The sequence below is a fragment of the Nomascus leucogenys genome, chromosome 3, assembly GCF_006542625.1.
Source record: "Nomascus leucogenys isolate Asia chromosome 3, Asia_NLE_v1, whole genome shotgun sequence".
Taxonomy (NCBI): domain Eukaryota; kingdom Metazoa; phylum Chordata; class Mammalia; order Primates; family Hylobatidae; genus Nomascus; species Nomascus leucogenys.
In genome coordinates, this window is record NC_044383.1 from 38,368,630 (window position 1) to 38,394,807 (window position 26,178).

The 26,178-nt window shown below is 44.0% G+C and overlaps 2 protein-coding genes across 2 annotated transcripts in view; one reads left to right on the forward strand and one right to left on the reverse strand.

The window, feature by feature from the left end:
- Window positions 1-699: 699 nt before the first annotated feature.
- Window positions 700-26,178, forward strand: part of PDLIM1 (PDZ and LIM domain 1) — a 56,210-nt gene continuing 30,731 nt past the window's right edge. Inside the window, exons 1-3 of the mRNA XM_003255253.3 lie at window positions 700-1,017; window positions 20,620-20,771; window positions 23,562-23,646. Of these exons, the coding sequence (XP_003255301.2) occupies window positions 922-1,017; window positions 20,620-20,771; window positions 23,562-23,646 (333 nt within the window). The 5' untranslated portion in view covers window positions 700-921. The remainder of the gene's footprint in view (window positions 1,018-20,619; window positions 20,772-23,561; window positions 23,647-26,178) is intronic.
- On the reverse strand, window positions 13,136-13,763 carry LOC100604597 (60S ribosomal protein L12). The gene has a single exon (XM_030809230.1). The coding sequence runs from the start codon at window positions 13,677-13,679 to the stop codon at window positions 13,182-13,184; it is 498 nt and encodes a 165-aa protein (XP_030665090.1). The 5' UTR covers window positions 13,680-13,763; the 3' UTR covers window positions 13,136-13,181.

Genomic DNA, 26,178 nt, shown 5'->3' on the forward strand with positions numbered 1-26,178 from the left:
TGGCTAGGAAGCTGGTGAGAGGCTGGGAATCCAGGTCTCCGGACTCAGCTCTTTTTTTGCACTTACTTGGCCCTTGGCCCGCCCCAAACTTGAGGTGTGAACTGTTGGGGTCAGAACCTATCACGAACTCCAGCCTGGAGGAAAGATTTATAGGAAGGTCTTGAAGTTCAGTTATAACCTGTGCGATGGTCTCATTAGCATTATAAAAGTTCCAGGATGGGGTTCTGTAGCACTGGGCCCCGGCAGTGGTCCAGATGCTGACTAGTGGTGTAGCCTCAGGCAAGTCTTCTCACCTACTGAGCAGACTCAGTTACTTCATCTGTAAAATGGGACTAAACGTCCCGATTGCCTCAGCATCAAATGAGATCATTCGAAAGCACCTTTTAAACATCATTACCGATTACAAAAAGCAAATGGGAAGTCGGAGCTGACCTCAGAGGGCTGACTTGGCACAGCACTTCAAATTTCTCATTTTACAAAGCACGAGGCGCGAGTTTGTCTCGCTGTCGGGACCTGCTTCCCTCTCACCTAGCACCCGCCCCGGGCCCGAGAGCCGCCTTGCGGCCGTGCGTACAGGAGGGAGGGAGGCGGTGTGGGGTCCCGGGCAGAGCTGCTGAGAGCCACGACCCCGCATCTGACTCGCGCTCTCTCGGCGGGACTCCGGGCCGGGGCCCCTAGGCCGGCGCGCAGGGCGGGGAGCGGCTGCGGGCGGGAGAACGGGCGGGGCGGCGGGCTGCGACGCGGCCTGGGCGGAGCCGCCCCCGCCCTGGCCCTCGCGGTTGCCCTGCCCCCGCCAGCCCCAGGCTCCCCGGGCCCGCGCCGCGCCGCTCTTTCTCCGACAGCCGCCGGGGGTGCCCTGCAAGCTGTGCCGCGCGTCCTGCCCGTCTGTCCCCGCGGGTCGTCGCCCGCCACAGCCGCGCCATGACCACCCAGCAGATAGTCCTCCAGGGCCCGGGGCCGTGGGGCTTCCGCCTCGTGGGCGGCAAGGACTTCGAGCAGCCTCTCGCCATTTCCCGGGTAAGAGCAGCTGGGACGTGCGTGGAAGCGGGGCGCTATGGGAGGTGATGTGCGGAGACTGGGGCCCCGCGGGCGCGGTCGGGGACGGAGCCAGGCGCGTCCAGGTGCGCTGTTAGTTGAGCGCTCTCCGCGCGCCCGGGCCCCGCCGCTCCCCGCCGCCGCTTCGCGGAGGCTGCGCTCCTGGGCTGGCCGGCCCGCTGCGGGCGCGCTTCGTGTCCGCCAGAAAAAAAGAAGGCAGTTTTCGTTCTTTGGCCCCGGAAGCGCGGCGGGGCGGGTGTTAGTTCTTTGTCAACCAGCGAGGGGACGAGGGTCCCCGCAGATCCCGCGCGCTGGGAGATGGCACTTCTCCCTTCTTCCCAAATCACTGTGCAGCCGAACGCAACAGGAAAGACCTGGAAAGTGAGGTGGGGTGGGTGGGAAGTTTACTGGGGTGGGGGGTAAGTGGGATTAACCTAAAAAAACAACCGAAACACGCTCTTTGGACTTGACCCACGGCCGAGGCTCGCCCCTCGAATGCCTTTGGGAGAATGTGCTGGATTCGGGAAATAAACACAACAAACAAACTCAGGTAAACCCTCTTGGTTATTCTTCTCCCCTATGCAGAACGTGGCCCTGCGGTCATTCTTCTAGCATTCCCAGATTATCTCTTTCCCCTACCCGCACCAGCCATTTTTTCTCAGGGCATGAGTAGATACTGGGATGGGGTTTCCACCTGGGGTGGGGTGGTGGTGCTTGAAATCTTAGAGGGGCTTCGGATCTTTAAAAGGACTCACGTTGAATCAGGGGCCACCAGAACCATTGCCCCCCTAATAAAGCGAAACCCCCAGGGAGACCCAGACTCAGCGTTCAGAGGTCTGGGCTTTGGCCATTTAATCTGGCCAAACACAGGTTGATGTCCCACTGAGAGATATCACGTTCAGTGCTTGGGCACCAAGAAGAGACTCAATAAGTACCTCGAATGAGGAAAGGGAGAAAAAGAAGTCCCCTTTCTCCCCACCCATGGCCACTCCTTGCCTGTAGGCGGCACATTCCATTCTTGGGCCTATCTGCCTGCTGAAGCTGCCCTTCAGCTTGTCTCCCAGACCTTCTAAACATCCTTCTTTTTACTTGGGGTTGGGGGAAGGGTGGAGAAGAAAGGGAATGATCCTTATGGATCCTTTTGACTCAAGCCCCTGCCTCCAGCAGCTGAAGGAGTTTGGTGGGAGGTGCAGGAGAAGAATTGGTGGCCTCCTCTTGACTTGTCTGCCAGCCACAGTCCTACCCATGCTTCTTTCCGGGTTGGCCTGGCCCAGTGAGGAGGTCTTCTCTATCTCACCCCCATGAAAGAGTAGGCGGGCCAGTTTTTGGGCCTTATCTTCCACCTGTTTGCCTCGTCCCACAGAGACCTCTGATTATTCTCAAAGGTACACACTGCCTTTCCAGCCACCAGCCTGATTCCTCAAGCGCAGGAACTGTGCCTTCCCCAAAATCGCCCCCAAGCTTGGTGCAGACCTGTACCTGGCCGGGCTGGGTAAATCCTTGCAGGCTTATTAATAAATGCTTGTCCAGGGAGGACATTGTGTCTGCACATTTCAACTCGCTTACCTCATAGTCCATTTGTCCCTGTTCTTTGTGTCTATAATTAACCTGTCAGCCCTCTCCACTTCTGAGATTTATATATGACATGAAACCCTTTTTTAAGTAGTGGAGGATGTATTGGCAATCTGTTAAAAGGGCAGTTACTGCCTTTCACTTTAGCTGCTTTTAAAAGTCTTAATGCATGAGTGAATGATGGAATGGCGTGGAAAACACCACACTGTAAATTCATTGGTTTTTACCTTCATATATTCACTTATTTATTTATGGCGTGTGCACGTGTTTAATGAGCATGTATCATATTCCAGAAACTGTGCAAACGCCTCAGAAATGAGAGGGCACAGCTCCATTCTCAAGGCGTTTATGGTCTAGTGAGGGAAGCTAATCTTTATAATGCCCTTGGCAGGTGCTTTAATTGAAAAGTGAAAGTGACTCAGAAGAGGTAACATTTTCATGCTGTCAGTAGTTTGTTTCTCTTCAGCTCCTTATTAATACATGGAAAAATTGTGAGCCTGTTCACCTCATGAGAATGGGAAGGTCATTGTCGTAAAGGGACCCTGGGGTGGCCATCTGAGATCTGGTGCTGGTCCAGTGTCTTCTTGCTTGAGCTGTACCTGGGGTGAATCTTCCACTGTCTGAGGCTATTTAAGAAAAAAAAAAAAAACCTCTGCAGTGGGGATAGCACCAGCCCTTGGCTGTGAGTTAAGGTATGTGAGAGTGCTCCGTAAATAGTGATAGTGAGGAAATGTGAGCATTGACAAAGAGCTGTACACACTTTCTGATTGGTAGGTATGCTACATTATTTATCATCCTGGGCAGTTTGCTGGTACGGTTTTGTATATGACAGACTTTGAGTCCCCACACCAAAGCAAACCATAAAATTAGGCTGGGAGAGGAGTGCCTTTTATTTAAATAACCATGTTTGCTTTCTCTTGCATGAATTATTGTGGTATTGGCTCCAGTCTTTTGCTCAACTGCTAAAGCTTCTTAATATAATGCTAATCTTATGTACTTGCAATTTTTTTATTTTTTAACTTATTTTTTATTGTGGAATAAAAAATCATAAAATACAAATGCACAGCAAATGATTATAAAGCAAGCATCTGTATAATCACTACCCAAGTCAAGAAATAGAATATTGCAGCACCCAAAAGTGCCCTAAATGTAACGCTATCCTGACCTATGGTAATCCCTTCCTTGCTTTTCTTCATAGTTTTACCACCTAAATTAGGTATCCAAAATACCATAGCTTAATTTTGTCTGTTTCTGAACAGACTCATACAGAACACGTGTGTGTGTGTGTGTGTGAGAACAGTTTCTTTAGCTCCTTAATGTTTTCATCTAGTATCGTGATCAACTTAAAATTTCAACCCAGATTTCCAACTTTAAGTGGACATAGGCTAGCTTTCTTCTTTTACTCCCATTCTCGTTTAGTGCTCTTGCCTTGTGTTCCCTGATGATCCAGCCACACATTTGCCACTGTTCTCTGATATTTTTTTCTGTCAGTTCCTGCTTCAAATCAACACTTGCCCATTTCCTTGAGGTATTTTTTTAATTAAAAAAATTTTCCATGTTAATTTCTCATTCCCTCTAGTTACTTTCAAGGGAAGCCTTTAGAGAAATACCCAGGCCGACGTTGCAACTCAGTTTATGTTGACTGTTTTTCTCTCCCAGCAACTGATAAAAGACAGGAAAGGGTGAGGCCAAGATCAAGGGATGCCCTTAGTTGGAGGAGTTCCTCATTTGTCTCTGGAGTCCTGGGGAACCCTTTGCTAAGAGCTGAGCGGTTTTGTGGCAAATGCTTATGCCTTTTCTCAAGTATCCCAAGGGATGCTTAATAATGGATACTGTGGCCAGAGGGTCATTTCTGATTTTTAAGAGTGGTATTTCCGGATTCAGATAGATTTTACATCATGTCCTAAAGATTGAAAGAGAAGGGTTTGTCTGTCAGATTATGAAAAGCAAGAAATGTCCAAAAAGGGTCATTATGTTTTAATGGCCATTGTGCTGCATGCCCTTGGTCTGTGAAATTGATACCTGGGAAATATTAGTGACTTCAGCTGCTCACAGCTGACTTAAGGAGAGAGGGAGAAGACGTGAAAGAGAATGACGTGTAAGTGAATGGCTGAGCCCATCCTACATTACCACCCTCTGACCAGATACTCTCCCCTCCCCAAACTCTTGATGCCAACCTTGCTGGTTTGTTTGAGGAGGCAAAAGGGAAGAACAATGGCTTTAGGGTATTGCAGCCAGGTAGATGACTGAGAGGAGAGTGTCATCTAGCCATCTGGGTCATATTCTCCTAGGCTGACCAGGACTCGGAAAAGCACCAAGGAATTGCCGTGTACTGGGATCAGGATAGGACTGGCACATTCTTAGGCCATGCCTTACTCTTGCTCCACAGAGGAGAGGAAAGCTAGCATTCTTTGCCTTTTGCAACTAGGAAAGCTCAGGTGCTCACAAGTTAGGTAATTTGTTTGAATTTACATAATTTCTTACTAGCTGACTTACTACTCAGCTTCCTTGTGAAGGATAGGGTAGAGACTGGAGCAAAAGTGGTTGTGTCAGAAAACTAACTTGTAAAGGATTATTTCGCTTCCAGTAGGTCTCAGAGGAAAGCCTGGGGGAAGCTTCCAGGACTTTAATTGAGGGCCTGGTACAATGTCCAGGGCAGGGACTCAAGCTGAGCTCTAGTCCGGAGCACCTCGGTGGGTGATCCTGGGAAAATCATGTCTTCTCTTGGGTTCAGTTCCCTGTAAAGATAAAATAAAATAATATTCCCTGTAAAGATAATAAGCAAGCAAACCCAGAGGTTTTCATATCCTTTGAATATGAGAGCTACTTTTTTTTTTTTTTTTTGAGACAGGGTGTCGCTGTGTTGCCCAGGCCAGAGTTCAGTAGCATGATCTTGGCTCGCTGCAACCTGCACCTCCTGGGTTTAAGCGATTCTTGTGCCTCAGCCTCCTGAGTAGCTGGGATCACAGGCGTGAGCCACCACGCGTGGCTAATTTTTGTATTTTTAGTAGAGATGGGGTTTCGCCATGTTGGCCAGGCTGGTCTCAAACTCCTGGCCTCAAGTGACCTGCCCACCTTAGCCTCCCAAAGTGCTGGGATTACAGGCATGAGCCAAGAGTCCACTTTTTTATTGTTAGAGTGTCCTAGTCTCTCATGGCATTAGTTGTACCTCCAATCATAAGTTGATTTAGAAAACACTATGAATTCAGGAATGTTTCAGATGTATTTGTCTTCTGTTAATCACAGCAGCATCCATTTACATTTGAAAGATTTGTGTGAGAAATATTTATTTGATCTGCCTGCAATAATAACCATAGTTAAAACATATATAGGACTTTTAATATGCCAGGCACCATTCTAAGACCATAATATATTCAGTGATCTTCACAAGTATTTTGTGAGGTAGGATTAAGATCCCCATTTTACAGATGAGGGAACTGAGGCATGGAGACATTAAGTACAGTGCCTGCATCATATAGCAGTGAGTGGTAGAGCTGGAGTTTGGCTAGGGAGTCCGGCTTCCAAGCCTGTAGTCTTAATCTCTGTGCCATAGTAATATATTAATAGCAGCTAACATTTTTCGAGTGCCTGCTCTGTGCTAAGCATGCACTTACATTATCTTCTTCTGTATTCCCCACAACCCATGACAGAGGGACACAGAACACAAAGTCAGACAATTGCAGAGCTGGGAAGTGAAGCCAGGCAGACTCACTTCCAGGTCAGCTTTAACCACTGTATTCTGCCTCCTAATAAGCCATAACTGTCAATATTTCATTGCTAATGGTGTTAACCCAGCACACAGCTCTGAAAAGTGCTAAGGGTGGTGCAGGCTTCAACATGAGGGATAAGACACTCCTGGGCTCCACACCCTGGAGCCTCTCATTCCCCTGAGGTTGGTTGGGGTGGCTCTCCAGTTGCCTTGTGGCCTCAGCTCAGGGCACCTCAGAAAGCAGCACCTCCCTTCCCTGTCCCTCCTGAAAAACTGGAAGTCATGGCCCCACCTGGGAGAATTTACAGTCCAGTTATGAGGTTCCATGACCACTTGGACAGTGAAGAACAGAAGAGCAGAGGAATGGAAGGACTGGCTAGAGAAAGACCTGCTTGTGGGGGATAGGAGGGCATTTGGGAATGGTTCTTGTGGTAGATGAAGGTAACCAGGCAGTGAACATTTCCACCTTGTGGTAGCCAAGCTAAGTCCAAAACCGAATATACCCATGAAACCTAAGACAAAAAAGGTAATTCCTGTATGGCTGTTAGCACCCTGTGTGATTATTGATACTCTTGTTAGCCACATCCTGGGCAAATTGGGCTGCTCATCCGTGGCCGAGTTCTGTGGTGCACTTTCCCATATGTAGTACACTGTCTCCTTGGTAAATGCCATAAATACTAAAAATGATTTTCTGAAGAACACAGTGGTCTTGTAGGAGGCCAGATTCCTGACTGAACACTCAGGGACTAATTTTTATAGACATGACCATTCATATCAAGTAAGACAATAAGAACATAGATAGGACCTAGTTTAGATAAAGATATTGAAAATGCATGCAGAGGCTGGGCTCGGTGGCTCACGCCTGTAATCCCAGCACTTTGAGAGGCCAAGGTGGGTGAATCACCTGAGGTCAGGAGTTTGAGGCCAGCCTGGCCAACATGGTGAAACCCCGTCTCTACTAAAAATTCAAAAATTAGCCGGGCGTGGTGGCAGGCACCTGTAGTCCCAGCTACTCAAGAGGCTGAGGCAGGAGAATTGCTCGAACTTGGGAGGTGGAGGTTGCAGTGAGCTGAAATCACGCCACTGCACTCCAGCCTGGGCAACAAGAGCGAAACTCCATCTAAAAAAAAAAAAATGCATACAGATAGAGTAAATGTGGTTGATGCAGCAAATAGTTTGCACCCATTTCTTTAAAAAAATATAAAAAAGACTTATGCTTCTGAAGCTGAGCATACCCATACCATATAACCCAACAGTTCTCCTGGTTAAATAGTCAATAGAAACTGGGTCCACATGAGTGCTAAAGGACAAGTTTGAGAATTTTCCAAACAACACTATTCATAATAGCCCCAAATTTGAAACGATTCACATGTCTAACAGCAATAGAATAGACAAGTAGTGGGTGTAATTATATGATGTAAAACATCACAGCAACAAGAATGAAGAAATTACAACTATGCACAGTGACATGGAGGAGACACACACACACACACACACATTGAGAGAAAAAGGCCATACCTAAGAGTAAAGAGTAAATACTGTGTAATTCCAGTTACATAAAATTAGACAGAATTAATCTACAATGTTAGCAGTCAGGATCATGGCAGACCTTTGCCAGAAGGTCAGTGACGGAAAGGGGTCACAGGGAGGTTTAGCAGTTCAGGTAATGTTCTGTTTCTTTATCTCATGCTGTTTCCTTGGGTGTGCTCTGCATGTGAGAATTCAATCAGCTGTGTAGTTACCATTTGTGCTGTATACATGTCGTCCTTCAGTAAAGGTTACATAGAAGCCCACGTAATTATTTAAAAGATTGGACAATATAAACCTACAGAAAGCGTAAGGTAAAAGGCTTCCCCAGTCTTACTTTACAGAGGTAAACACAGTGAACAGCTGGCTGCAAACCTTTCCAGACTTTTTCCATACACGTAGCATTTCTAAAACCAAATTACTATATCTCAGTGAACTATTTGGACTTCATTGCTTTGTGCTTTCTGCCTTATTTTTACTGTAACAAATCAAGAATTAAAGACATCTTAATGTCAAGGGAAAAATACATTTTTGATATCTGCTAGATCTAGTTCAAACCTTATCTTGTCCATTTACTAGCTTGTATGTTCTTGGACAGGTTAACCCCTGAAAATTCAGTGTCCTCATTTGCAATGTGGGAATAATAGCACTTGTCTTCAAAGGTTGTGGTGAGGATTAAGATGATATATAGAGAGAGCCTAGTGGTACTATTAAACAAATATTAATGGTAGCTACTATATATTGAGTGTTTATTACATGCCAGGCATTGTTCTGAACTCTTTACAAATGCAGTCTCATGTAACCCTTCCAACAACCTGATGAGGTTGATGCATTATAAATTTCATTTGATAAATGAAGATACTGAGTCAGAGTAATTCCCTCAAGGTTTAGTAAGTGTTTCGGCTTTGGGTTATGGATGGTAGCTGTTGGAGCTATTTAAAAGCACATAGGGTTCATAGGAGCTTGTTTGGAAACTTTTGAGGAACTCGATGACTTCTTGACGGAGTCTCGCTCTGTCGCCTGGGCTGGAGTGCAGTGGCATGATCTCAGCTCATTGCAACCTCCACCTCCTGGGTTCAAGTGATCCTCCCACCTCAGCCCCCCGAGTAGCTGGGATTACAAGCATGCGCCATTACACCTGGCTAATTTTTGTATTTTTAGTAGAGATGGGGTTTCACCATGTTGGTGAACAGGCTGGCCTTGAACTCCTGACTTCAAGTGATCTGCCCATCTCGGCCTTCCAAAGTGCTGGGATTACCGGCATGAGCCACCATGCCTGGCCTCGATGACTTCTTAAGAATTTAGTCAGGGTGTTCTATTTGGCTACCTGTTTTATTATATTCCTATCTGAGAAATGGTGGTCAGTCTTTCAGACTGAGAGAGCAGCACGTCTCTTTGAACTGTCACCCCTTAGCACTAATAACTTCTTTTTGCACCATGCACAGTGTGAAGCCGGATTAAGGTGCAACTTATCTACAAGCACCTACCCTATTTTATTGCCTCACTTCCCTGAGAAAACGGTTATAGACTAACCAAGAACATTTTAAAACAGTGTTATGTTTTCAGGTCACCCTGTATAAGTGCATACAGCTTCTGCAGCCATAATGTGGCTGTGAAGTCTGTGCCACAGCCTCGGCCCACAAACATACTGAGTCAGAAGATTCTGACTAAAGAGAGTTCAAATTCCACATCTAAATGGCATCCTACAGAGCTGGGTCCTGCTTTATCCCCAGTTTAGAATCTGTTAAATTTGTACCCAAATACTTTGACACAACTATTAAATCAGCGGAGATTATGCTTAAAGGCATGTAGCATTGAGATTGAACTTGAATCTCACATTTCTTTATCCCAGTTGTATATAATTATTACTATCATTATTTAGGCTGTCTCTTTCACTTACTTGCAGGCTTGTCTTTCACTTCCTTACATATTTACAATATTTAAAACACAAGAACACACATAAGATTTAACAAAAAATTGGAACATGGAAGAGGAAAGAGAGAGAAGTGCCAGGAACTTTAAATCAGTTGGTTCTGTAATTGCACACTACATTTAGCTGTGAGTTTTCTGGCCAAGGGAAAATAGGACCCACGTCCAGTTATTTAGATACCTTGTTTGGAGTTATTATACTTCTACTGGTTGGACGCAGTGGCTCATGCCTGTGAAACTAGCACTTTGGAAGGCCGAGGTGTGAGGATTGCTTGAGGCCAGGAGTTCAAGACCACCCTGGCCAACACAGTGAAACCCCATCTCTATTTAAAAAAACAACAAAATTACTTATGCAATGCTCCATTTGCATAGCATTTTCAGGGGTGTTAACCAACATTACAGGGGCTGTATTTTTTTGTTTGTTTTTTGTTTGAGACAGCATCCTGCTCTGTTGCCCAAGCTGGAGTGTAGTGGTGCTATTATAGCTAACTGCAGCCTCGACCTCCTCCCAGCTTAAGCGATCCTTCCACCTCAGTCTCCTCGAGTAGCTGGGACTACATGCCTGGCTAATTTTTAATTTATTGTTCAGACAGGGTCCCACTATGTTGCCTGGGCTAGTTTCAAGCTCCTGGGCTTAAGCAATCTTTCTGCTGTGGCCTCCCAAAGTGCTGGGATTATAGGCATGAGCCACCCCTGCCTGGCCTATTTTTTTTTTTTTAAGTCTGTTTTGGTAAGAGATAGAGAAATACTATTCTAACGGATATTCCTTTCAAGGGCTTTCTATGTATTTTATAGGAGTATAAGTTCTGCCCTTGAAGGTGTTTCTGGAGGAGCTTTTAGGGTCTAATTACTTTTTGTCTACCTGATGACTTTAACTTCATTCAGGGAGAGGGTTTAAGGGGAAAAGATAGTCATAGTCATCATCTCTCTTGGTGTTTCCAAACCTGATGAGCATTAACATTTTCTGGGAAGCTTTAAAAAGGTATGGGTTCTTGGGTTTCACTGTATAGGCTGTCTTTGGTGGATCTGAGATGGGGTGTGGAGCTCTATCTATATTTTTAATCCCTGCCCCCATGGGATCTGACGACCAACCTGTTTGAAAACCATTGCCTCATCCTTGCAAATATCACAGTTGGCTGAGTATTGGTGAATGGGGTTGATTTCTGGCCTGAGGTTTAGATGCCAACTCCAAGGGGCAAGGTTAACAATGTTCCATAAAGAGTCAGGAAATTGGCCTGTAGTCCTGTCCACAAATAAACCTTCTGAATAGACACGGTTTTTCCCTCAAGAAAAAGAAAAAAAATAAAACAAAGCAAAAACCTCTGCCTTAGAACCATTTAAACCATTCGACAAATATTTGGTTAAAACCCCCACCTCTGTCAAAAAGGCAACAGTACTGTTTATCATCTAGGCTGGAGTACTTCTGAGAATGAAATGGGGTGGTCTTGATAGTTAAGCTGTTTTGGGCAAATCAGGGCATTTGGTAATCCTAGTCATAAAGTATTTCTACGTATAATCATGCTTTCCATAACTTTTAAACTGAGCCAGTGGTCACAAACTCATTTGTATCAAGGGGTTAGGAGGCAACACAAGAGTTTAAAAATTTTTTTTTTTGGAGATGGAATCTCGCTCTGTTGCCCAGGCTGGAGTGCAGTGGGGTGATCTTGGCTCATTGCAACCTCTGCCTCCCCGATTCAAGTGATTCTCCTGCCTCAGCCTCCTGAGTAGCTGGGATTACAGGCATCTGCCACTACCTGGCTAATTTTTTGTATTTTTAGTAGAGACGGTGTTTTGTCATGTTGGCCAGGCTGGTCTTGAACTCCTGACCTCTAGTGATCCACCCGTCCTGGCCTCCCAAAGAGCTGAGATTACAGGTGCGAGCCACCATGAATTTGTTTTTTTAAAAAGAAAATTTACTAAAAAGGACTAATATACTCATACTTACTCATTTTTGTTAAATTCTGTATGTTATATATGTAAAAGAACATTTAAAAAATTGCAACTTTCAAGAAGCTGGCATTGGGTTTATGTTGCCTAGAATTGAAGCATATGGCCTGTTTGCAGCAGGAAGTTGCCTGGTAAATAATATTTTTCCTCATTGCTGAATCCCATTGGGCCCCCAATGGGATCTCTGCTATCTTTTCTTTCTTTGCCCACCAAAACTGTTTCTTTGCCTATGAGAATTAAATAAGAATGTTGCTTGGCTTGTTTGAGAATCACATTTTCTTGCTGCATTCACTTCTGCTTTAGTAATTTTACAGAAGGCAAATTATAATCCCTAGTCCAAACCATTTGTAGCACAGGGACAACGTTTTGCTCCCCTGAGTAATCACATAAACTCTGACTCAGCCCAGTGTGTAGGATGCAGAGCTCAGCGTGTTGGTTGAATCAACAAATGTTGATGGACCAGACCTCCAAAATGATTTTCCCTAAAAACTGGCACCCTTTAAGGCATTGGAGAGGAAAAGCGTTAGAGTTGGCGTTTGAATTGCCTCACCCAGCAAGCTCTGCTCAATTATTTTTTCCCCATACTGTATTAGAAGAGTCAAGAAGGTAGTTATATTGTGGTATAAAGTATAATTATATGTGTATATTAGAATGGGAAAAAATGGCTAGAAACTTATATACCATAATAAATGAGTTTTGAGTAGGTGAGGTAGTCAGAAAATAGCCGCAAGAATGGTCATAAATGGTAACAGGTACTGGGTTTCTGTGGCTGGGGCAGTAGAGCATGGTAGAGCCTATGGCTAAATGGAGAGCGTGTGTCTCATATAGAGGATCAGAGGCTCCTCATTTGGTGCTGATTGTTGCCATATGGGAATCTAGGCCCAGAATTGCCAGATTTTCTGATTTTTCAAAAGAAGCTGAGAATCTAGGGGTTTGAATGATTTTGTTGATATATAAATATTGGCATGTGATTTAAATGTAAGAAAAAAAACAAGACTGTTGGCTGGGTCCATTTCACAGGCCTCTAGCTTTCAATCTTGAGCCAGAGTTAAAGGAACCCTGTCTGGCTGTCAGTAGAACATGTGATTTTTAAGTAGGACTGCCTTCTGAAAGACCAGTTATTAGGGAAAGCCAGCCACAGACTGGCTGACCTAGAGGCCAAACGGGTGACCCCTTGAATGGGTTTGCTTCTTTGAGCTGCTGTTAGAGTGTCTGTCAAATGCAGTCACCTTAATCTCAGCAGAGCTAAGGCTCAGTGGTTGTTTCTTGGCAGTTGACTGGGCAGTCAATGTCAGACGCTATGTTTCAATTTCTTTGTTGGTCTCCTAGTCTGTGTTTACATCTACAGCCTCATCCTCTTCTTCTTCCTTCACTTGCTAAATTTCTTTCTTTTCTTTTCTTTCTTTTTTTTTTTTCCCACCAGTTGTCAAACGATCCTTTATTTAAATATTTTCCTTTGTGCTTAACTGGCTGGGCATTCCACAGCACCACTGTTGATGTCATCTATGATGTCATGAGGGTGGCGGCCATCAACATTACAGCCCACAGACTGGGCAGTCCCCAAGATCTCTTTAATGGTTCCAGAGAGTTCTCTGGCTAAGGATCGGTGCCGCATCTGTCGAGCAATGTTGACGATCTCATCAAAAGTGATATTCCCACTGTGTTTAATGTTTTTCTGTTTCTTTCTGTCTCTTGGTGGTTCCTTGAGGGCTTTGATGATCAGGGCAGAGGCAGAAGGCACCACCTCAATCTGGGCCTGTCTGTTCTGAATGGTCAGTTTCACTGTAATCCTCAGGCCCTTCCAGTCACCTGTTGCCTTGGCAATGTCATCACCAACCTTTTTTGGAGACAGACCCAGGGGGCCGATCTTGGGGGCCAGGGCAGAAGTGGCACCGACTTCACCTCCGGTGCACCTCAGGTATACGACTTTGATCTCGTTGGGGTCGAACTTCGGCGGCATGATGGAGGCGGCTGTTGTCGGATGAACCCGGATTCGGGACAACCGAAGAAAGTTGCACCTTGGCCTACTCCGAGCCGAAAGCCGAGAGGTCTTTTTTTTTTTTTTTTTTTTTTTTAGACTTGGCATGCTCTTTCCTTTTGCTTTTTTCCTTTTGTGGCTTTGCACAGTTTTAAGCAGCACCTCCTCCAGGGAGTGTTCCGTGATTCCACCTTTAGGCTCCTACTGCCTTGTTGGTTCTAGCACAACACTCATCAGCTGTTGTACATGCTTGTCTCCCCCCAGGAGACTGAGCTTCTTGATGGCAGGCACCACCATTTTAACAGCTGAGTTCTAGTGCCTTGTGTGGTTCCTGGAATCTACAAACAATAGCTCACATTTCTGGAGCCCTGACAGTGGGGGCTCTGCCTGAATTGCCTAATGTAATCCTCGCAACAGCCTTCTGATGTCAAAGCTGTTCTTTTCATCCTTGGTGCATCCTTGTTTACACAGAAGTGAAATATCCTGCCCAAGGACATTTAGCTCACAAACCAGGCAGGACTTGAACCCTGGCCATCTGACTCCAGAAACCACATCTTAATGAACAAGTTACACTGTCTTTCAGAATGTACATAAGGATGTCTGATAAGTGAATGAACACAGAGAAAGAAGGAACAGGGGAGGGATGAAGTAGAAACATGCCATTATCACTGAGGAGGAGGGTTATCTTTTTATTTGTCATGGGTATGCATCCAGTTCTGTATGATAGTAGTGTCATTTAGGTATGTAGTTATTTAAATGTAAGTTGAAGAAAGTGAGAGAGCTACATCATCATCCTATTTACACCAGTTAGAAGTGCAATTAAACTTCAAAAACCTTCTTATATGCTCAGGACTGGCAGCAGTGGACAGGTCTTAAAGATGCATTATGAACTTGGAGTAGAGGACATTTGGCCTCTAAGCAAGCAGTGTCTGCCTGGCCTGGGGTGCTGGTGGGGGCAAAGAGTGAGGGACACAAGAATGAATTGAGCATAAAATGATAGATTGTTCATTAGTGGAAATTGTTGTGCCTAAACCCGTTTACTCTTTTATTTTATTTTATTTTTAGACATTCTTACTCTGTTGCCCAGGCTGGAGTGCAGTGGTGTGATCTCGGCTCACTGCAACCTCCACCTCCCGGGTTCAAGCAATTCTCCTGTCTCAGCCCCCTGAGTAATTGGGATTACAGGCAGTGTGCATCACCACAGCTGGCTAATTTTTGTATTTTTAGTAGAGATAGGGTTTCACCATGTTGGCCAGGCTGGTCTTGAACTCCTGAGCTCATGTGATCTGCCTGCCATCTGACCTTCCAAAAGTGCTTGGCTTCTGAAAGTGCTGGGATTACAGGCATGAACTACTGTGCCTGTCCCCACTTATGCAGCAAGAGTTGTGTGATCTAGTTGTATGTTCTCTGGGGAAGAAGGCTGGCAATGGCATGTTCATTGAACTAATGGGAGTGAGTATATAATTTTTTTTTCTTTTTCTGAGACAAAGTCTCACTCTATCACCCAGGCTGGAGTTCAGTGGCACAGTCTCAGCTCACTGCAGCCTCTACCTCCTGGGCACAAGCTATCCTCCCACCTCAGCCTCCTGAGTAGCTGGGACTACAGGCGTGTGCCACCATGCCTGGCAAATTTTTTTTTGTATTTTGTAGAGACAGGGTTATGTATGCCATGTTGCCCAGGTTGGTCTCGAACTCCTGAGCTCAAGGCAAGCCACTTACCTTGGTCTCCCACAGTGCTGGGATTACAGGCGTAAGCCACCATGCCTGGCCCAGAAGTTTTTTTTTTTTTTTTTTTTTTTAAGAAATTGAAGCTGACTCTATTATGAGCTGGTTCTGATGGAACTTGATGGTCAGGAAGAAATTAGAGCAGATAGTGTGGCCTAGTTGGTTAAGTGGGTGGACTCTGGAGCCTGCTGTGGCCTGCCGCTCACCAGCTGTGCAACCTCAGGCAAACTGCTTAACCCCTGTTCCTCCATTTCCTCATCTGTAATGATGCAGATAACATTGCCTGTCTGGTAGCACCACGTGAATATTGGTGAGTTAACCCTTGCTAAAGACTTTGTCATGCTTGGTACCTAAACGCTCATTAACTGATGGCTGTCATTATGATTATGATTGTGATAAATAGTGTTTGGCAAGGATTGGAATCCACCATTCAAGGCAGGAACTATCCAGTGTTGGAGGCACAGGCCTTCTCTCCTGTAACCCTTGTCACTTCTGTGTTAACGATTTGTAAATTTTATAATGGGTGGGTTACTGGGCCCCAGATCAGTACAGGGCAGCGGAGTGACGGTCCTGTGGTGGGGAGGCACTCAGCCAGCAGCAGGACTTTGTGACACTCCAGGTCTTATGTAGAAGGCCACTGCAGATGAGTCTCCTGGATTTTTTTTTTGGCTTTGACAGTTGAGTTTGGAGCCTCTGCTTGTGGCAATGTGCTAAAGCAAAAAGGAATGGAATTTGCAATGAGAGAGCCTTTCGAGTTCAGGCTCAGCCTTTAGCTGTGTGAACTTGAACCACTCACAATTTTTCTGAATCTCAATTTCCTCATCTGTAAAGTTTATCTAATATGTTGGTGGTGAGGTAATCATATTATTATCTCAAATAGGAGATTGTATATGAAAGGGCTTTGGAAAGGCAAATCCCATAATTTGTTTAAATCCATTTTGTCCTCTAAAAAAGATAGCTCATAAAAGAATGTGAACTTAATCTGTATGTGTAATTTCTTTCAAGTCCTATCTGATGTTGCTTGTGACTTTCTGAGATTTCCTTTGGCTTCTTACCAGTTTGGCTTTAAAAAAAAAAAACAAAGAAATTATACTGAAAGATAGGATGACCAGACCTCAGTTACTCAGGCTTGGGGCTCCTAAGACTGGTTCTAGCTTGTCCAGGACCTGTTGGGATATACTTAGCAGAAATGTCTCTCCCACAAAACAGTTGGAACCAAATGCTGGACATTCTGGACTTCTCAGCAGTTCACCGTAAAAAAGTGAAAGGAAACTTCTTTTTCATCTTCTCAACCTCTCCAGTTCCAGTCTCATGAGTTTTGTGAGTGGTCATGCTTCAGGATAGCAGTGTAGAGGGAAATGATTATTTGATTTTTGAAATAAAAATATTTTTGATGTTTTTGAAATATTTCATTTTAAAGCATAAAATGAAGCAGCCTGATTACATATTTAACAACACTAGGTGTTTTAGAGCCAATCATTTATTATACAGATATTTATTGAGCACCTATGATGTTCCAGTTATTGGGTGCTGAGGATACTGTAACTGCCCAGTGGGTTCTTGCCCATTGCCCAGATAGAGCTGATTTATCAAGACAGGGGATTTGCAATACAGAAAGTTTAATTCACATAGAGCTGGCTAAATGGAAGACTAGAGTTTTATTATTACTCAAATCAGCCTTCATGAAAGTTGAAGGCTAGGGGTTTTCAAAGATAGTTCAGCAGGCAGGGGGCTAGGGAAGGTGAATGCTGATTGGTTGGGCATGCCATCACAGGGGTGTGGAAAACAGTGTGTTGAGTTCGCATCTTGGTGGGGGGGCATCCGGTAGGTAGCCAGAAATGCAAAAGCCTGAAAGGACATCGCAAAAGGCCAATCTTAGGTTCTACAATAGGAGTGTTATTTACAGGAGTAACTGGGGAAGTTGCAAATATTGTGAGCAAATATTGCAAAAATTGTGAGCTCTGGAATAATGGCTGGTAATCATTTAACTATGCCTACATCTTAGCAGAATTCAGGCCCCTCTCATCCTCCTAACCTGGTGGCCTTTCATTAGTTTTTCAAAGACAGTTTAGTTTTGGAAAGTGCTACCATCATTTAAACTATACACTAAAATTTCTCCGGAAGTTAGCTTTGCCGATGCCCAGGAATGACCAAGGACAGTTTGGAGGTTAAAGGCAAGATGGAGTTGGTTAGGCCAGATCTCGTTCACTGTCATAATTTTCTCACTGTTAAAATTTTTGCAATATCACAGCACAGAAGGCAGACAAAATCCTGCCCTCATGCACCTTACTGCTGAGAAGGCCTTTCAACATTAAACAAACTAACCCACCAAGGAGGTTTGCAAACATAAAGTGACCAGTGCCGTGAAGAAGAACCAAGTGTATTAAAAGGATGACTGGGCTGGGCATAGTGGCTCACTCCTGTAATCCAAGCACTTTGGGAGGCCGAGGCGGGCGGATTACCTGAGGTCAGAAGTTCGAGACCAGCCTGGCCAACATGGTGAAAAAACCCCATCTCTTCTAAAAATACAAAAAATTAGCTGGGCATGGTGGTGCAGCCTGTAATCCCAGCTACTCAGGAGGCTGAGACAGGAGAATTGCTTGAACCCGGGAGGTGGAGGTTGCAGTGAGCCGAGACTGCACCACTCCACACCAGCCTGGTCAACAAGAGTGAAACTCCGTCTCAAAAAAAAAAAAAAAAAAAAAAAAAAAGGATGATTGTGGGGGTATAGCTTAGATTGGAGGTGAGGGAAGGCCTCTTTGAGAATAAGGGTTATTTACACAGACACCTGGAATTTGAGAAGTTAATCAGGCAGAGGTAAAAGCAGGTGTGAAAGTCCTGAGGCCCTGTAGCTGGAGCCCAGTGGGGAAGAGGCATGATGCGGGTGGGGAGGGAGGCACTGGCTTTAGCGGCCTTGTTAAAGATTTTGGATTTCGTCCTAAGGGGACTGCTCTTTGAAACTGCTAGATTTAGCCATGATAAATGAGTTCCATAAGGCATTATTCTCCTTGATGCAGGCTGCTCTCCTTGGAGTTAGAGTCTGTCAGTCAAGAACGCTTGCCAATCCCAAATAAAGTGATGCTTAGAGCCATTTAAAAACTGAGCCTGCGTTGTCCTTTAGTAACAGTGAAATGTATATGAAGATGCACCAGATCAGTCTTCTCAGGACAACAGGTCAGCAAATGGAGGAATTTTTTTTTATTGCACTCACTGGATGACTCAGAAGCTAACACTCCATTGTTGACTGAAATGAGAGTGGCCTGTGCTTGCCTGGATAAAAAGTCCTGTCCCAGTGGCTGGATGAGGGGACGATCTGAACCTTGAATCAAGAGGCTGCTTTCGTTTCCTAAAACCCAGATCTCTGGTAAACAAATGATGGGAGAGCCAGAAAGGAAGGTTAGGAGGTCAGGATCTCGGTACTGGTTTCCACATCCTGCCACATTCCAGGAGAGTTTTGCCTGATAAAGTCATAGCATGTGCAGGCCAGAAGGGATCTCAAGGATCAACTTTTCTTGTCCTCATTTTATGGGGTCAGGGTGCTGATGGGGAGTGCACCATAATAGCGGCACCACACTAGCTGCGCTGAGGGCTAATCGGAAACTGTAGCTGCTGAAAACTGCATCAGATACTGAGGTTTAGGACCTAACTTGTGTGTTCTGGTTTGGTGCCTTGAAGAACCTGTTACCTGTGGTTCAGCCATAAGGAGACACCCAGGTGTTCATAAGATCTTCCTCAATTGGATCCCGAGAGTCAAGGGCCTTCTCCAAAGGGTGGCCAGAGCCCTGTGGGCACTGGGAGCCTAGGGGTGTTACTGCCACCCTGATCCTGCAGACTTGGAATTCCCATCCAGGAAGGTCTTGTAATGTGGAAAAAAAAAAGTTGTGAACTTACCCTGAGATGATGACAGTAATATTTTTAGTATACCTTTGTTTAGAAAATCTAACCAGATACCTTGGTTAGAAATAGTACTCTGAGGTGAGTACTATTTCAAAATGCGTTTGGATCTTGTTCATTCTAATAGCATCTGTATTCACTTGAAAAATAGTTGTACATCAGTGTAGGAGATGTGATATGTATTGAGTCTGCATGTATTGCTCTGTAGGCAGGTGAATTTAAGGACCTATTGCAGTAATTGATTGGCTTCCTCCAAGCATCAGTGATCTGTCAATTTGGAACCACTGGTTTTAGAAGCATCAGTCTGCAGAAAACTAGCCGCCTATAGGGAATGACCCTAGCCATTTTGGGAGATTAAACCAGTATAAACCTGGTTTTAACAATTTTTTATTTTTTTAATTTTTATTTTATTATTATTATTTTTCGAGACGAAATCTCACTCTGTTGCCCAGGCTGGAGTACAGAGGCGTGATCTTGGCTCACTGCAACCTCCACCTTCTGGGTTCAAGTGATCCTCCTGCCTCAGCCTCCTGAGTAGCTGAGATCACACCCGGCTATTTTTTTTGTATTTTTGGTAGAGACAGGGTTTCACCATGTTGGCCAGGCTGCTCTCAAACTCCTGACCTCAGGTGATCCGCCTGCCTTGGCCTCCCAAAGTCCTGGGATTACAGGTGTGAGCCACCATGCCTGGTCAACAATTTTTTAAATTAAAAAGTAATTCAATATTATTGTAAAAAAATTGCAAAACTGTATAACTGTGAACAATTTAGTGTGCAGTGTTTCCACTTTCTTTTGTATATATAACATTATTAAGATTTTTAAAGAAATAGGGTGTTATAGTATATAATGTTCTCTAAATGTGTGTTTTTTTAAAAAATATAATTGTTAACTAATTTTAAGGAAGCAAACATGGTTCAGTGAGAAGGACATCAGATCTGTTCGGGGTTTGTTTCCTGGCTCAGTAATACACTAGTTGGAGGACCAGTAATATAATAATATACTAGTTGGGTGATCCTGGGTAAGTCATAGGTCTTTCTAAGCCACAGATCCTGGTCTTGGAAATGGGAACTGCTATTTGTCCTCCTTTCTCACAAGGTTGCTATAGGGATACAATGAGATCATATTAGAAAAGCACTCTTTGTCAATGATAACATAATATAAATGATTGTTATTATTTAAGCTATGATTTCAGCCCTCTTTTCTTTTTCAGGGCTTTGCTCCATATCAGTGAATACTTAACTTGGTGGTAACTTAGTGGCTTGGAGACAAATAGTAACTAGCCTGCTCTCCCCTTTTTTTCTAGGTCACTCCTGGAAGCAAGGCGGCTCTAGCTAATTTATGTATCGGAGATGTAATCACAGCCATTGATGGGGAAAATACTAGCAGTATGACACACTTGGAAGCTCAGAACAGAATCAAAGGCTGCACAGACAACTTGACTCTCACTGTAGCCAGGTGAAGCCTATGGAAACATTTTGTTCATTTCTGATTGACTAGAAGCTGTTTGTGGGCAGGGACTGCCTTCCCTATCTCAGAATCCCCCAGACCTCCTAGCTCAGTGCCATGTATATACTATAGCCATTCCAAAAGGTCTGTGGAATTTGAACTTCAGATTGCTTATTTCCCCTCTATTTTTTTTTTTTTTGAGATGGAGTCTCACTCTGTTGCCCAGGCTGGAGTGCAGTGGTGCAATCTCAGCTCACTGCAACCTCCGCCTCCCGGGTTCAAGTGATTCTCCTGCCTTAGCCTCCTGAGTAGCTGGGATTACAGATGTACACCACCACACCCAGCAAATTTTTGTATTTTTAGTAGAGATGGGGTTTCACCATGTTGGCCAGGCTGGCCTCGAACTCCTGACCTCAGGTGATCCACCTGCCTCAGCCTGCCAAAGTGCTAGGATTACAGGTGTGAGCCACGGTGCCCGGCCCCCCTCTAAATTTCACAGTGCTTATGATGTGGGCTTCTTTCAGTAAGATACCTGCATTTTCACTTGATCCAACTCAACTAACCAAAATTTTGAGTAAGTAAAATGTCCTGGCCAGGTGTGGTGGCTCTCTCTGTAATCCCAGCAGTTTGGGAGGCCGAGACAGACAAATCACTTGAGGTCTGGAGTTCGAGACCAGCCTGGCCAACATGGTGAAACCCTATCTCCACTAAAAATTAAAAAATTAGCCAGGTGTGGTAGCGTGCACCTGTAGTTCCAGCTACTCGGGAGGCTGAGGCAGGAGAATCACTTGAACCCAGGAGGCGGAGGTTGCAGTGAGCTGAGAAGATGGCGTCACTGCACTCCAGCCTGGGCGACAGAGCGAAACTCCATCTCAAAAAAAAAAAAAAAAAATGTCCTTAGGATGCTGCTGCTACTGCATTGTGCTGAGCAGTGGGTACCATGCCAGGAGATTGCAATAACAGAGAAAAACTTGAACACATTAGCAGCAGAGTACTGAGTGTAACTTTAAGTACATGACAAGCAGGGAGCGCTGGGGATAAAAGAATGAATGAGGGTAGCACCTTGGGAGCTGTAATTAGGGTAGACTTTCCATTCTTCTTTCATTTAGCCTTGGAAGGGGTCCTGCAAAGGCAGGATTTCAGAAGTGATTTGGTTCAACCCTCATTGGCTCCCTGTTTCCTACTGCATCAAATTCAGATGTTTCATTCTGATCACCTGTTATCTCACTAACCTTAGCTGCCACAGCTCTTTGTCATGAAGCCTTTGGTTAGATTCTCATCTGTGAAGTATGTTTTTTGCTTTTTTTTTTTCCGCTTTGTGGCACAGGACTGGCAGGTGGATCGAGTGTGGGGGAGTATATCAAAATATTTTGTACACTTCAGAGACCTACCCCATGAGAGGTACACCGTGTTGTTACTACCCCCTCAAAAGCACATCTGCCCTTCATTCTCATCTCCATTTCTATCTTTGTCCAAATCCTCTCCTTCAAGCCCAAGTTCAGGACATTCATTCATTGATTGATTAATTGATTTTTTATTTGTTTACCGACATGTTGAACAGGGACATCTTGTATATATCTGGCATAGACATTGTGACAAATATAAAGTTAAGTATGGCCAGGTATGGTGGCTCTATCTGTAATCCTAGCACTTTGGGAGGCCGAGGCGGGTAGATCACCTGAGGTCAGGAGTTCAAGACCAGCCTGGCCAACATGATGAAACCTTGTTTCTACAGAAATACAAAAAAATTAACTAGGGATGATGGTGGGTGCCTGTAATCTCAGCTACTCGGGAGGTTGGGGTGGGAGAATCGCTTGAGCCTGGGAGGCGGAGGTTGCAGTGAGCCAAGATCACGCCATTCATTGCACTCCAGCCTGGGTGACAGAGTGAGACTCTGTCTCAAAAAATAAATAAAATAAATAAAGATAAGTATAAATATTTTCTACCTGCAAGAGAGGAAACAACGACACTAATGAAAACTGAGACTAAAGTAAAATCATTGCTTTGTGATTGATACAAAGAAAATAGTTTGTAAGAGCAAAAGAGGGGCATTCTTTTCTTCTCTTTTTTTTTTTTTTTTTTTTTTTTTTGAGATGGAGTCTTGCTCTGTCACCCAGGCTGTAGTGCAGTGGCGCTATCTCAGCTCACTGCAACCTCTGCCCCCTGGGTTTAAGCGAGTCTCCTGCCTCAGCCTCCTGAGTAGCTGGGATTATAGGCATATGCCACCACACCCAGCTAATTTTTGTATTTTTAGTGGAGATGGGGTTTCACCATGTTGGCCAGGCTGATGTCAAACTCCAGACCTCAAGTGATTTCCCCGCCTCGGCCTCCCAAAGTGCTGGGATTACAGGCGTGGGCTACCACGCCCGGCCAAGAGGCATTATTTTCATTTGGGTCAAACAGGCTTCACAAATAAGTTGGTTATTTGGTCTGGACCAAACACACTGGGTTGAGATAGAGGAGAAGCCCATTCTGTCCTGAGCAGAGATAGGGCAGTGTGAGTCATGCTCAGGAACATGGAGGAGGCCACACTGCTGGTGTCAGCTACCCAAAGTGTGGTGAGGGAGGATGAAGTGCTTGGGAAGCCCCTTGGGGCTATGCTGGGGAGCCATCAGCCATGGATGTTATCAGACTGGGGTGTTTAAAAGATCAAACTGGTGGCAAATGGAAGGTAGAGCTGATGGGAGGATGCTAGTTCAGAGCCTAGTCCAGGAAAGAGGGGGCATTTTTCCAGTTTGTCTTTAGTATATATTATTTATTTTACATGAGTGAAACGGCAGCTTTGTTAATCTGTTGCAGATCTGAACATAAAGTCTGGTCTCCTCTGGTGACGGAGGAAGGGAAGCGTCATCCATACAAGATGAATTTAGCCTCTGAACCCCAGGTAAGTTCTTGCTCATTGTTGCCACTGCTCTCACCACCCAGCACTTTGCCGTTTCTGACACTGCTCAGCACATTCCTGTTTTTCCTGCCCTGGAGGCCTGGGGATAAGACCGCAGGGAGAGCCCTCCACTGTCACTGTTGGTATCTGGCTCTTGTTCAGTTCTTCCCGTAAGGGAACTGCAGGAGGACAGGGCTGGAAAACCCCAGGGCAGTGACGCTGTATCCTGGGCTGGAAGCAAGGGGTTGGAAGGCGATAAGGGAAGCCGGTGGAAGCCTTCCTGTGTGGGAAGGGTTGGCAGGATCAGAGTGAACTCAAGGAGCTGTTCAGCTCCTTATGGATTTCAGCAACAAATGAATCTTGACAGGGATGAAAATAAGTTTAGGTCTGGAGGCCTAGAGCCTAGAAGAAATTGGGGAATATGTAATAGGAAGCCCTGCTTCTCCCCACTGTATGCCCCTGTCTGGTTTCCATGAGCCATGGAGTGGAAATCTCTATTTTTGTTACAGTGAAACTTCTAGTGAGACTTTAAAATTACTAAAATAAAGCAGCAATTAATATAAAAAAAGCAGTACATAGTGTACAATTTGTCACCCAGATAGAATTTCTCAGGACAGTAGACTGCCTTAAGGTCCCATATTTGTGAATAAATCTCTCAGTAGTTGGATTATAGGTGATTTTATTTCTTTCTGCCTTATGTGCCTCTTAAATAATCTACAATGCATGGGTATTGTTTTTGAAATAAGGGACAAACTTAGAGATGTTTAGAACATCTTTTGTAAAATTCCGCACACCCAACATGCTACTTGTCACAAAGTATGTGTCTGTTGGATACATTAATGAATTAGTAATGATAAACTAGGTATGTTGATAATGCCTTTTGAAAATTTTAGACTGGTTTGTGATGGTTATGCATTTGACCCAAATTGAAGATTTGAAATTTAACTTATTTTTCTAAATTTGGGATACTATTTAGTTTTTATGGTGAATTAAGATATAATTAAAATACAATATATAGCTAGCTATCTTTTATACATAAAACAGAAACTTGTATGAAGTTGAACTCACTTGGTATATTAGTGTGTGTTAATTGGGTGGTTGGCTATAAGTCATATTTTCTCAAATAGAATCCATTAAAATTTCAAAAATGAAGTCACATAAAATTTTCGCCATTAAGATAGTAAAAATAATTATTAAAAATCTCAAGAGTCATTTTAAGGATCATTTTGCATCATTTCAAAACTGACGTGAACATATTCTTCTATACAACTCTTCTCAGGAAAGTTCGTAAAATGGCACTTGGTCTATACACTGGCAGTTGTGCAAACTAATTTAAAACATGCCACAGTTAGTTTCAGTTTCCTTGAGAGTTCTCAGCTACTTCATTAAATTTACCATAAATGTTAAATTTTAATTGTTAAATTTTAATTTTTACATATTTTATAACACAAGGAATGATTTCGTTTTAACTTGGTCTATCTGAAATCCTCATTTTCATGTAAATAAGGTAATTATGTAAATTTCAGTTATAGTTTTCATTTGTAGTATATTTGAATTTTCATTTTAAATCTATAGTTACCTGTATTAATCTTTTGAAGGTAGTTCTCTTCAGATTACAAAAATTCTCAAATACTTTAAACCCTAGTATTTTTCTTGTGATTCTAGTAATGCTTTATTACTGTAAGAAAAACTTCTCACCCATCATTTTTCCAAAGTCTTTTACTTCCAGCCATTCTAAAGTAGAGGATAAATGAGTGAGAGCAGAGTTAATCTATAATAAAAAGATCTGTTGGTTCATGTAATGCCAACCAACACCCCAGCTTATCTGAGGTCAGCATAGTTACACACCTAGTTTGTACTTCCTCATTATTGAGTTTCCTTGGAGACTGATAAATACAAAGCCCAAACAATTACATCATCCTTTCTAAAAGGCAAGCCCTGAATCTGCCTGCTTTCTGGAAAGACCAGTCAGTATTCAGATGAGGGTAGAGATATTCCTTTTATGTACAAACCAGATGCATTCTTGAAAGATTCTTTATAAAGTGAAATCATCTGAATTTTCAATCTGAATTTTCCATTGACTTCCATTCTAATTGGAAATGTGTTTCGGTGGAGGGAGAAGGGAACAGACCCTGGTTGAATATGTGCCACGAGCCAGGCACTGTACTTGACACTCTAGTAACTCACACAAATCCTTGTGAAGAAGGCTTTATCTTCTTCATTTTAAAGATGAAAAATGGGCTCAGAGGGGTATTCCTTGCCAAACAGGAAATTGCAGGGAAAAATTGAGCCAAGGCAGAAAAATAAAGACCCTTCCTTGGGGCTGTGCATCCTCTGCTGCTCCTAGGAATTGCCATGGAGATGGAGAGAAGAAGAAAGAATGACCATCCTGGCTGCGGCATATGTAGGCAAGGGTACTAGGCCACCCATCTGTAAATCTCTTCTGTCTTCATGACCATAGCCTTTAATTATTATATATTATTTCTTTGGGTAGCGGTGCCATAAAATTTACTTAACTACTCTTTGATAACTGCT

What these genes read in the sequence shown, in the direction of transcription:
- LOC100604597 (XM_030809230.1), bottom strand. Translation starts at nt 13,679, where the DNA reads ATGCCGCCGAAGTTCGACCCCAACGAGATCAAAGTCGTATACCTGAGG.